Source organism: Citrus clementina, unplaced genomic scaffold, assembly GCF_000493195.1.
Source record: "Citrus clementina cultivar Clemenules unplaced genomic scaffold, Citrus_clementina_v1.0 scaffold_4, whole genome shotgun sequence".
In the NCBI taxonomy this organism is placed as follows: domain Eukaryota; kingdom Viridiplantae; phylum Streptophyta; class Magnoliopsida; order Sapindales; family Rutaceae; genus Citrus; species Citrus x clementina.
Genome location: NW_006262274.1, coordinates 15,410,483 through 15,423,374, shown reverse-complemented (window position 1 = coordinate 15,423,374; position 12,892 = coordinate 15,410,483). Strand labels below are relative to the sequence as shown.

The 12,892-nt window shown below is 31.6% G+C and overlaps 2 protein-coding genes across 4 annotated transcripts in view; one reads left to right on the top strand and one right to left on the bottom strand.

The window, feature by feature from the left end:
• Positions 1-2,842, top strand: part of LOC18044821 (differentially expressed in FDCP 6 homolog) — a 7,534-nt gene extending 4,692 nt beyond the window's left edge. For both annotated transcript variants that reach the window (XM_006437065.2, XM_024186025.1), the window contains exons 9-10: positions 1,293-1,585; positions 2,252-2,842. In XM_006437065.2, coding sequence (XP_006437128.2) covers positions 1,293-1,585; positions 2,252-2,612 — 654 coding nt within the window. In that variant the 3' untranslated portion in view covers positions 2,613-2,842. The remainder of the gene's footprint in view (positions 1-1,292; positions 1,586-2,251) is intronic.
• Positions 2,843-9,551: 6,709 nt separating this feature from the next.
• On the bottom strand, positions 9,552-12,640 carry LOC18044819 (transcription factor JUNGBRUNNEN 1). Of its 2 annotated transcripts, none has more exons than XM_006437063.2 (3): positions 12,389-12,640; positions 11,068-11,369; positions 9,552-10,092 (listed from the first exon to the last, which is right to left on the bottom strand). In XM_006437063.2, exons 1-3 carry the CDS (start codon positions 12,600-12,602, stop codon positions 9,685-9,687), a joined length of 924 nt encoding a protein of 307 aa, XP_006437126.1. In that variant the 5' UTR covers positions 12,603-12,640; the 3' UTR covers positions 9,552-9,684. The 2 variants fall into 2 exon arrangements, with proteins under 2 accessions (XP_006437126.1, XP_006437125.1); XM_006437062.2 differs by having other exon boundaries at positions 11,068-11,366.
• Between the last annotated feature and the right edge of the window lie 252 nt (positions 12,641-12,892).

Sequence of the window (12,892 nt, the reverse complement as noted above, 5' to 3'; positions counted from 1 at the left end):
GCTGATGTTAATAGAGGATCCAATAGTTGTCCTTGGGCGTATATATCGAAGAGTAGAGCTGGTTTTTTGTCAAATATTAAGTTAGTTATTGGTGGTGGGCAGAAAATTAGATTCTGGGAGGACGTTTGGGTGGGAGAGAGGATGCTTAGCTAGTCTTTTCCTCGGTTGTATAGTCTTTCTTTAGGTCATAATTGTTCTATAGCTAGTATGATGAGGACTTTCATCAATGCAGTGGAGTTGGGACTTTAGATTCTTTAGAAATTTGAGTGACAGAGAGCTTCAACACTGGCTGACTTGCTTGGGATTTTAAAGGGAGTTCATATTGATACCGTAAAAGAAGATAAGAGAGCTTGGACTCTAGAAAAATCAGGGATCTTTTCTATTAAATTGTACTTTCTCAAGCTTATAGATGACTCTACCCCCATTTTTGTCCTTTCTAATCTGATTTGGAAAACTAAAGTTCCCTCAAAGGTGAAGATGATGGTGTGGGGCTGTTGGTCAGCGGAAGATTAATACTAATGATGTGATTCAGAAGAGAAGACCAAGTATGGCTTTATCTCTGGATTGGTGTATCTTATATAAAAATGCTTCAGAAAGTAGTAACCACTTATCTCTTCCGCCCAACGGCTTTCTTCTTATGCTCCAAGTTGGTTAGGACTTTTAAATTGAGTTGGGTAGCACTTCTAACAAGCTTCTCTGTTCTCTCGGAAAAATTTTGAGACTTCGAGGTAGGGTTAAGGCTTCTGTCTTATGGGATTGTGCAGTTATGGCTATATTTTGGGTCCTATGGATTGAAATAAAGTTAAGAATTTTTTAGAACAAAGTGATGGAGGATTACATGTTTCTTTGGGACACAGTTAAGTTCTGGGCTTCCTTATGGCTTCTATGTCTCTGGAGTTTAAAGATTTGTCTTTCTTCTTTATTTTGATTAATTAGAAGCAGCTATGGTGTAAGTTCATTACTTAGAATTTTTATCTTATAGGATTTACAGTTCTTGGGCTTGGGGATTTTGACATTTGTCTTAATGGACTTCTTTTCCCTCCTCTATGTAAATTTCCTACATCCAATACACTTATTTTGTTTCTGAGCAAAAAATAAAAATAAAAACAAAATCCTCTGCTGTTTGATCAAATTTACTTAATAAAACGACAATATGCAGTGTTCAGATGCTATTTTTTCTTATTTTGCTTGTGACTTATTGGGATAAATAACAAAAAATGTTAATACTTGATACTGAATAACACTTGAATTATAACAGTTGTAGTTTATTTGGACTTCTATAATATTTGCAGCTGAAAGAGTATGAAGAAAAAGTCTCGGTGCTAAGTAAAGAAAGAGATCAATTGATTAAACAGAGGGACTCTTCTATTCAAGAGGCACACCTATGGCGTTCTGAGCTTGCTAAAGCTAGAGAGCGTGTAGTAATATTAGAGGCAGCTGTTGTGAGAGGAGAGGAGAAGGTCAGGGTTGCTGAAGCAGATGCTGAAGCTCGAATAAAGGAAGCTGCTCAGAAAGAGGCAGCTGCTATAAAAGGCAAGGAAGAGCTCCTTGCATACGTGAATATTTTACAGGCACAACTCCAAAGGTATGACTTTTAACTACTGTCTTAGACAATATTGGTGTCATTTTGCTTTAAATGCAATTCTTGCTTTGCATCAGCGTACATTGGACACAAGTTAACTGTAAAATAAGGGAACTTATCGCACAAATTTACTTTGATGTATCTTAAGAAAATAAATCAGGCTGTCAAAGATGATGTCAGTCAAGCCTCTACTTCAGTGAATTTTGGAACTAACTTGTGGAATAATTTCACTGAGAGATTCCTGAAATATTTAAACCCAAAAGGGAAAAAAAATTGAATATACTTGAGATTGCATGGACAAAAATGTGTTTCTATGCAATATTAGGCTGTCTTCCAGTGTTTGTCATGCGTCTTAAGGCCAAAATCAAGTTATAATGAAATTAGATGATGATAGCAAATGGATCTGCTGGTTTCTTGTTATGTTAATTTTGTGGTGGTCAGCATTGTGGAATACTCCACTGTTTCATGATGATGCAGTGATGAGCTCTTCCTCCTCATTTTTGGAGGCGCTCTCCAATTGCCAATATGTATGCTACTTCGACCTTTAAGTTCTTTTGCCTAATCATAGGTGCACGTATCAGCTCATAAAATTTGGGCTGTTTAGGTCCTTGGGGACAAGTGTTGAGAGGAATTAAGATTGACACCCCCAATCTCTTTTTCTATTAACAGACAACAGATCGACACGAAGCAAGTTTTCGAGGAGAAGACAGAGTCATCAAATATGGATAACTCCCTTCCACAAACAAAAGATGTAGATTTGTCAGACGAGAATGTTGATAAAGCATGTCTTAGTGTTTCTCGAGCAGTACCAGAACCGGGGGAGAGTGTGGTCCACATGGCAGTAGATCAGGTCAACCTCCAGCCTATTGGAGATGGAGAGTGGAGTGATATTCAGGCGACAGAAGCAAGAATAGCCGATGTGAGAGAAGTCGCCCCTGAAACTGAAGGAAGCAGTCTGGATATTCCAGTTGTGAGCCCACCTGTTAATAATCACCATGAGCAAGGAACAAATTCTTTTCATCAGCCTTGACTCTTTTTTCTTTCCTTTTTTTTTTGTGGTTATTTATTCGTTTTTGTTTAAAATTGAGTATATTTACAGAACCAGAGTCTTTTCATGTAAACTAAAAGCTCGCTTACAGAAGAAACGCAAACTTGCCTGGTGTATAATTTTTTTTTCCATTTCTATAGTGAAACTGTAGAGAGAGTGAATGATGTGAATTGACGGTCAGTTGTATTGTTAATGACTGAATTTGTTTTACAGTCATTGATCTTGGATCTCTCTCTCTGGCCGGCTGTGGCAAGTTTTTGTTTTTATTTTTTATCGATTAAACACTCGTGCATATTACATAAGATTTGAACCCCAAAAAACTTTAGTCTTCCCGCTTGCCGGTGGAGTGAGGCGTTGGTCTCAGTGTGAACAATATCTTACTGACAAATAAAACCATTGAAACTTGTGTGGATATAAAATTAAGTAATGTTTTAACTATAAATTCTTCTATAAATTGTAATCGTGGAAACTAATGTCACATTTCATGATTTGAGTGGGAGCTGCATTGGATACCCTCCTGTTATGCAAGTCTTTTAAGTGTTTTGGACAAGACATCGAGCACTTGGCGCATGTCCAGTGCTTCCAAAATGTTCGAGAAGATTTTAGCTATTTTTTAAAATTATCCTTTACCACCAACTGATAACACCTGTGCTAACAGATCTGATTTAATATAATGACTGATTTATTTGTTTTGACAAGATAATGACTGATGTATTTTGAACATTTTACATATGGCGCATGTAGATTTCTCAAATGTAGAAGAAGAACGCTTAAGTAACAAATACAAACAACAAAAGGTAATCATAGTTGTTAAAAAGACTAATCAAAATGAAACATCATGTTGTTGTAGTAATAGAAATAGAGGGAACAAAGAAAAGAAGAGACTAGATTATAGAGAATCTTTCTTTATTCAATCTAAAAAATGTTGTACATAAACAAGAAGGTAATTAAAATCCTTATTTTATAGTCTCCTAATTATAAATTGTAGCTATGATGGATCATGGATCGCGACTTATTGAGAGTGGTGGGAGGTAAAAATGGAGTTTCCTTTTTTTAATGAACGTCCCCGTATATTTTGATGATCATCTCATAACAAAATTTGGATGGAGCATATATTAGATAAATCAAGAATATGGCCACATGCTTTCACACAAAGCAACGATGGAACTAGAACAAAAATGAAGTAACTAGCAAAAGAATTTGGACCAAGATTTTCTCTTTATCCGAGTTTTTTTAACTTAAAAAAAAAAAAAAAGTGATTGATGGCTCATAAATAAAAATATATAAGTAGTTAAATCTTATTTATATATTATTAATTACGCTTAGTGGCTGATAAATAAAAATATAAAAATAATTAAATCTTAAAACTGTAAATTATTCTATAAACTTGAAAGAATTTCATAACATGGAAAGATATCAATTCAAAAATTTTTTCCAATGAATTGATAGAGATTTTTCAGTAGAGAGGCATAGAGTTTTTTAGAAAAATAAAAAGGGGATTATTTAATTGATCACAATTTCTTTCATATAATATGAACTTTTTCTAAATAAAATTTATATGAGTAATTGAAAGATAATAAATAAAAATTAAAATAATTAAATAATAATCATTCACTCGTACTAACCTATACCTAACACAAGATATTAAAACATTTAGAAGAGCTCAATCCAGAAAATATCCTAATTCTAGTCAATCCATTCATAGTTTGAACACGTCAAGGATTGTACTTCTTTTCAAACCAGATTTGACTGGAAACTCGAATTCTTCAACCTTAGACCAAGAAATTGTAAACGACATGATTGCGACAGCCAACCACCAATTAGTGTTTGCTCTTTGACTAAACCAAATGTAAGTATTAACATCACATCACCAGTAGTTTTTGCCCTGGACCTACCTGTTCCCAGCGCCGGATTAAAAAATTGGTTACGGTAATGATGACGTATCAAAACTAAAATTTTATGGATTGATGAGTTTGTACGAGTTATTTTAATAGATTTAATTATGTTAAATTAAATAATAGTAAAATTATTTATATAGATTATTATAATTCTTTATTTTTTAAATTAAATTGTGAGCTTTTATTATTCTTAAAATCAAAAGTTTAAATTTTATGGGCGTATAGAGCTATTTTTATAAATTTAATGGATTATTTTAATACATTTAACAGAGATTAATAGGTAACTTTTTTTTTGAATTATACGAGATTATTACTCATATTACAACTCATATTTCATGAGATTACTATACTTATATTTACAATCTCATATTTGATGAGATTACTAAATTACAAACCTTATATAGTATAACCTAGATTTTTATCATTTCTAATATTCGAGGAACGTCTATTTCACTCACATTTTGAACTCACATTTCGAAAGATCTTCACTCAAATTGAGGAAGGAAATTAAATTCTCACAATACATTGTGGCAGCTCGAACTGTGAGGGCTCGAATATAAGGGTAGGGTTCTGGCTGAGTGGCTGATGCTAATAAGTAACTTAAGTAACTTTCTCTTTTTAAGTTTTTTAAAATTAGTTTCTCTATTATGAGCTCACCACTGATCGTTAGGTACATTCGTCTCTGCATGTATTTTCATGAAAATCAATTTAGAAAAAATAAATAAATTAAAGTCGTACTTTCTATGCTAGAGTTGAGGAAATATACAACAATGTAACGCAAATACGTAATCAAGTGCCATCTAATGGGAATGGGAACCGCAAAATTTATTTTTTAATTTGTAGTCATCAACAAACATGAAAAGATTTAAGCAAGCAACAATGTCATTAAAAAGCATTTAGCAGATACGATGGGGTCAGCTTAGGATTATGGTAGTTGATTAAATAAATTATTTCTGTTATTAGATAAAATAAGTTACTGACTAAAAAAGTAGTTTTGATAGTTATTAAATATAGGGAAATTATTAGCCATATACCTTTAAATGACACCAGTATCAAACGTGCTACAACACTTTTTAAGTGTATCACTCGTATACCCTAAGTTGACAAAAGAGTTTTGGCGTCCACCTTTCCGTTTACTACCGTTAAGAACTTAACAGAATTTGAACAAAATGACTATTTTACCCTTTAAACTCAAAATGAGGAAAAAAAATAAATTTACCTTGAAAATTAATGTAAATTTTCAATATACAATTTTTTTTATTTTGTTATTAACAATACATTTTTTTATTAAAAAAATATGAATTATTAATGGTACATATTATTAACAATTATCCATAAAAAATATTCATCTTATTCTATAAAAACATTATAACAACATATTATTTACAATTATACATATTATACCATAAAAAATTCAAGTTTGAGCTTGGAGGAGTAGATCTTCAATAATTTAGGTTAAATTTTGAAGGAGTAGATTCGGTTGTAAAGCAACTTTTTTTTTAGCAATTATTAACAATTATCCGATAAATGGGATGACATGACATTTTTATCAAAATATATCATATGACATGTCGTTTTTTACTAGGTAAATGAGATGACATGTCATTTTTTTTAAAAGACTAGATTACCCTTATGATGTCAGCGCTCGCAAACGGCAGTTAACAGCAGAAGTGTTTTGTCAACTTAGGGTATACGAGTGATACACTTGAAAAGTGTTGTAGCACGTTTGATACTAGTGTCATTTAAGGGTATATGGCTGATAATTTCCCTTAAATATATCCTAATTCCCTCTTAATCTCAATTTTTAATAGTTTCTTGAAGAGCCAATGACATGTGACAAATAAGATATTGTAGGATCAAAATTTCTTCATTTATGTTTTCCGTTACAAACCACTAAAACATACCGATTCCAAGGATTTGATTATTTCTCTTATTTTAAAACAACTTTATCTGGTGTTCTGTTCTAACTTATTCAATTTAGTTGCTTTTTCCTTCGTTTCTTCAAATCTCTAACTCTTTTAATCTTGAAATTAACTCAAAGGGAAATCTATTTTTTTGTAACAATACTTGAGGAGAACTAAATTCAGATAGGTTGTTCTTCTTTCAATAATTTGAATTGCGCTTTTTAACTCTTCTACTATCATGAAAAAAGATTTTTAAGTAAGATATATTGAAAAATCTGTGAGAGATTTATAATAATCAAAATCATTTACCGTGTTGAGATGGAGGATATATTAGTTATAAGGGAGATTAACATTTTTCTCCTTCTGAAATCGATATATACTACTTATTTCTTATTATTTTCTTAATATCTAATAACTCCTCTAGTACCAAAAAAACTTAAAGGAAAAGAGAGGTAAAAGAGGCATACACTTGATATTTGATATTGAGAATATAAAATATATATTTATTATAAAAATATTTAAAAAATAAAAAAAATACAAGAAAAATATCTTATTGTTAGTTTTTTATTCATATCGAAGCCTATATTTCTTATTTTTAATATTTCAATTTTTAAAATTTAATTTATATGATTAATTTAATTTATAATGATAAAATGTAATTGAAAATAAGGGTAATATTGTAAAATGATGGTACTAGAGGATTATTGGATATTATAAAAACTGTGAGGGAGTAAGTGGTATATATTTATTTCAGTAAGGGAAAAATTGATAATCTCCTTAGTTATAATAAAGCGATTGTGGATTAAATACTTAATAGAATAGTAAAAATTAATTCTAAGTTCTGATAGTTAATTTGTACACTAAATAAGGAAGAAGCCTTTATAAATAGTGAGTCTAAAGCCAAACAAAACTACGAGATTTATTGTTTATAAGGTAAAATATAAATGAAGAAATCTTGACCCTAGAATATCTTATTTGCCATTTGTCAATGGATCCTCAAGGGATTAGGATTGACAAATTGCAGTGGTTGTTATAAGTTTGAAAAGTAGAGTACATGCATTTGATAAATTTTATTACAAAATTGTTGTTTTATTATATAATGACCAAAATAAACATAGTTTAAATTACATTCTATTTATATATAATGACTTATGAAATAATAAGAAATAATTATCTTTTTGTTAAATTATTAAGAGTATAATAGGAACTTTAAAAAGATATCATAACTTATGTAATAAGCTACTTTTAAAAAATAACTCCTACTTACTTTTAAAAGTTGTTGTCAAAATACAGAAATTTAAAAAATTTACCAAATATTATTTTTGTTAAAACTTATGAAAAACCACTTATAGTATCCCAATTAGGGCCTTAGTGCAATTCATCCTCTCAACAAATGTTAAGCAAGTGGATTCGAATCCTTGCAAATGCGGAGACTCCCATTCACCTCCTATAGTTGAGTTGGGATTAAATTCTCTCATAAAAGTAGAAATATTGGTTATGATACTGTTTGGAGGTAAATTTGGAAGGATATTTATAAACTAGTTGCAAGCTAATAAGTGGCAAAGTAATAATACAGAAGAAGTTGATTGGTGGAAAAAGTTATACCTCAGGGACCCTACACGAGCTAATCAGGGATGAGGACAGTCTTAATAAACTTAAATCACTTAGAAAGACAAAGTTAGAATAAGATAAGAGATACTTAGGTCTTACATGTGCTTTCTAAATGTCACATCAATGAGAAAAATTCTTTGCTTTAGTCGAAGAACACAGAACCAATAGGAAATCCAATCCACAGAAGTACCTGCCAGCGAAGGTAACCTCAGCATCTCTATAATGGCCTTCACACGGGCAGCTCTCAACAAGCTCCACTTGGAAAAAGGTCCAAATGATAAATACCAATTATAGCTTCGCTAGCAAGTTAAAAGCCATAGAATACCTTCATCTAAAGAAGATCTAGCTAGTAGAGAGGTTCAACATGGCATAAAAGATCAAAGTGCTCATCAGGCACTCAACCTATATATATTCACTTAAAAGCATATAGATTGTACCCCGTTTTAGTTCTCTTCCTCTCTCGAAACCAAAGGGGCGCTTCATCTTCTTCTTCTCCCTCAATTTTCTAGGGTTTTTCTCTCCATTTTATGCTTCGATGGAAGATCTTAACCACCTTAGCTTTTAAAGGACTTTTCCCTCACTCTTCTGTCAAAAAATTCTCTTTTCTCTACAAAATTCGTATTCTTCATCATGTTAACATTCACTATAAACAACCTTTACTAAGATTTTACTTACACTATAATAAAAATAATGTAATACTACATTTATATAGTGGATTACAGATGAGTTACTCCCATATATGTAGGCTAAAGTGCCAAACCGTGTAAATCTTATTTAGGCTAAAGTGTCGAACTGTATAAATCTTGTGTCTTTTATATTTATGCTTATTTTCACTTATTATGGTGATTTTGATGCCCATATCATATTTCGTATATGAGCTCATCTGAGTTACCTCAGTTATGTTGAATATCCCCTAACTTAAACTAAACTATTCTTAAACTTACTTGAGCTCCCCATATCAACTTTCTATGTTAACTCTCAAGAACTTCACTAAACTCTCCTTATTGTCCCTTATACAACCATATCGGCTTACAAACTAGATCACCACAGCTAACTACTTGCCTTAAACATCAAAATAATGCACCTAAGTCTTATTACCCAATCTAACCTTAAATATAAATTTACTTTTTTGGATTGGATTAGAACCAGATCCTGTGCAAGCAATTGAGTTATTCAAATCGGATCCTAATGAAAATCTGGTGAAAACAGCCACAATAAAACTGATTTGGGCTGGTTCCAGTAAATTTTTAACTATCATGTATTACGTGGGTGTTAACTGTGACACAAGCTTTTTATTAATGATTCATAGATTTTTTCTTATTAATAACAAGTTCTTTTCCTTAGTAGTAACTCTTTTTCCTTGTATTTACAGATTAATGTGTGTTTATGGAACATTTATTATCCTGTAACGAAAAAGATGGTTATCATTTTTGGGGGAGGAAAAAAAAAAGTCTTGCGCTTGACAAGTGACAGCCATTGCAAAATAGGTAGACCATGAATACGGCGTCAACATTATTCGTATATAAAGCTGTTGATATATCACTCATTATTTATGAAAATTTCTAACTATATAGGTCCTGTCAGTGGGAAAATTAATAAAAAAAACCTTTAAAATACAGCATGCAAATTTGGCTTAAACATTTATCTACAGTCATAAACATGAGGGGGATCAACGGCAAGCTCAACAACTGATCTCAATTCATCCCAGTTCCCATTCGTAAAGAAATCATCGCCATTTAGATTCCAAAGGCTTGAATAATAAGAAGCCGGATATGGAGATAATTGGGACTGAGTAGTTAGCGGATGGTTTCTTTGGTCAACGTGGTTGATGATGAAGGGTTTTGTTTCTTTTTGTTGATGCATGTACTGCTGCTGCTCACAGCTGGTTTCAGATTCCAAGCTGCTGCTGCAGGTTTTGGAGCTTGAATCAGTGGGGTTGTGTAATTTGGTGGCATTGGCAGCAGCAACAGTGCTACTGTCTTTCCAATTTGGTGTGTACTTTTTGTAAGATGGAGTTCGTTTGAATATTCGGCACAGTGTCCATACTTCCTGCAAATCATTCGGAAAAAAATGATTACTCATTTGGTTTTCTCTTTCTGGACTTTTAAAATTCTTGTTCTACATGTACCTTCTTAGAAATTGAAGCTCATAATACATTAATTTCGTAAGCTAGAAACAAATTTAATTTAGCTTTCATTTGAGAAATGAAAGTTAGACAAAATTCTATATTATCTGTAGAATGGTTTAAGAATTTCCTCAACGGTGCATTTATATTTTATTTGTCGATTTCATTATTAAACATGAATGAAATGAGGAGTCGTTTTCAGTATAAATATATCTCTCAAGCATGAAAAATGTATAAAACTAATTCTATAAGCACGCATAAGTGAAGGCTGTAAAAGCGACTGAAAGATAATTCAACATCGGTTGAGAATAGTTCTTAATTAAATATATAATTTATAGTAACCCTTCGTCCAAAATTAAATATGAATTAAGGATCCTAATCTAATTAGTTATACATATGACTAGAGTTAATTTGTGGAGCCCACACTACTTTAATTTCTATCTAACAAAGACTAGGCTATAACGTGATGGAGGGTCACACATCCATTAGAAAACACTAATGAGGAGCTAGTTTTACCTCTGAATTACTAAAAAGGAAAAAGAAATTGATAAAATTTGTAGATTGAGATGTGTATTATTTATTAACTTAGACATAAACAATGACGACCGAGTGCAAAATGAGATCTTAACAGATGGTTCAATGACAGTAATATTTGTTCTTAATTAAACAGCACAGGTAAGTTTCTAATTTGAGGTAAGCTTAACTTTTGGTACATTGATAAAATTGTTTCACAAGGTCAATGAATGGCTTGCCTGATTAGTTAGTTATGTGTATCGATCGAAATTATCGGTTGCCCTATCATTTTCACAACATTTAGTGACATAATGCAAGGAAATTAATCAAGTGCAAGTTAACTAAAAAGATTAATAAATAATGAAGGGTGGAATTAAGAATCTTACAGCTTCTTGGGCAATATCCTTGGTGTTGGAGAAATTGGTAATTTTTCCATTCGGCGGAAGGCGAAATTCATGCATCATCCAATCAGTTTTAGTTCCTTTTCCAGCACTTCCTCGATAGTAGACTAATGATTTCTTGAGGCCAATGCATTCATGGGGTTCCTTCGCCGAATGAATCGGCTTGTCGATGCCGGTGGCTTTCCAAAATCCAGATCCTGTCACCCTGTTTGGCCTGATGCTGTTCCTGTATTTTCTTCCTCTTATGCAGAAAAAGTACCACTCCTTGTCCCCAACCGTACTCACTTCTTCATCGTCATAAACGTTACAAGGTAAAGTCAATAAACAACAAATATAAAAATAATTCTCTATTAAGTCCGGGACCCTGTAACGTTTATTGATTTTATAACGTTTATATGAGTCATTTTCCGGTCCTAGAATCCAGATTTTATATAGTCTGGGATCTTGTTTACAACATTGCAAATCAAAGTTTTTCATACATTTATAATATTGTAAACCAGTTTACAATGTTATAAACAGGGGTTCCATACTGAAAAATTTTCCATACATATATGTAGTTTAGCTTTTTCATGCATGAAGATGTTTATATATATATATATGTATATATGCCTCAATTAACTTAGATTATAATATTAGTTATATTGATGAACGTGACTTTAATTATCAAAAAAAAATATATGATTTTGAATTAAGTTAAAAAATGTATATAGTTGAACATAAAATTAACTAGTTGGTGGATCAAACACTTTGCAATTTTTAAAAATCCTTTTTAGTAAAAGGATATAAACTACTTAATCAGTTTTCTTGACTCACAGTGTAATATAACAGTCCTGAAAGATTTTGCATATTTGCAAAACGAGAAAAACTTTTGTACATCGGAGGTATATGTATAAAAAAGTCTGTAGAATAATGACACGTATGCAAATATGTACACATACGAAGTTCATAAATATCATATTTTAGAATTTTTCCATATTCTATGGTATAATCAGAAAGCTTAATTACGATTAATTAATTCTTTCCATTGCTTCGGTATGCCCTAATTTTCTCTTTGTGTGTACAATTTTCATGCTATAGCAGTTAACAGACCTCACATGAAAAAGAAGATATTAATTTCTCCAGATGGTATATATATGAAATCTAGTTAGTATCTTGTTTTGTTTCTCAGTTGAACACAGAGCATAAAAAAATTATTAGCTTAGAGTTGAAGCTCATCAAGTCAACTTATTATATGATAATACAAGCAAAATTTATGGAACACAGATGAATATACATACATATATATATGGATTCAAGAAAATCTTACTTGGAAGATCCCAAGGATCATATTTGTAAATATCAGCCTGCTTGATGATTTCAATACTGATAGGCTTCTTCTCAACTTTTCGCCGCAAATAAAACCCAACAAGCTCTTCATCAGTTGGATGAAATCTAAACCCTGGAAGCATAACTTCTTCATGATTCTGCAGCTTATTATCTGAACTTGTAGTAGTCGTGGTACTCATCTTTGTCATCTCCATATCTCTCTCTCACTCCGTCTCTTTAACTATTTGAAGTTCTAGCTATACAAAGTCTCAAAGTGGAAGCAGTTTTTATATATAACCTATTCATGAAATAATGCTGAGCTATGCTCTGCGTTGGTCAATCACAACTTTGATTATGTCATATCAGATTAATAAATTTTTATTAACTTATTATAAGGACAAAAGAGTCATAGAAAAAGTCGTCCATTGCTGATATATAATTCAAGACTTAAAGAAATTTCATTTTGATTTTAATGAAATCTGGAAGTATGTTATTGAATAAACAA

Coding starts and splice junctions, on each gene's coding strand:
- LOC18044819 (XM_006437063.2), bottom strand. CDS start 12,602: ATGGAGATGACAAAGATGAGTACCACGACTACTACAAGTTCAGATAAT. Junction 11,370..12,388: donor TGATCCTTGGGATCTTCCAA/GTAAGATTTTCT, acceptor ATGACGATGAAG/AAGTGAGTACGGTTGGGGAC. Junction 10,093..11,067: donor AGGATATTGCCCAAGAAGCT/GTAAGATTCTTA, acceptor AATGATTTGCAG/GAAGTATGGACACTGTGCCG.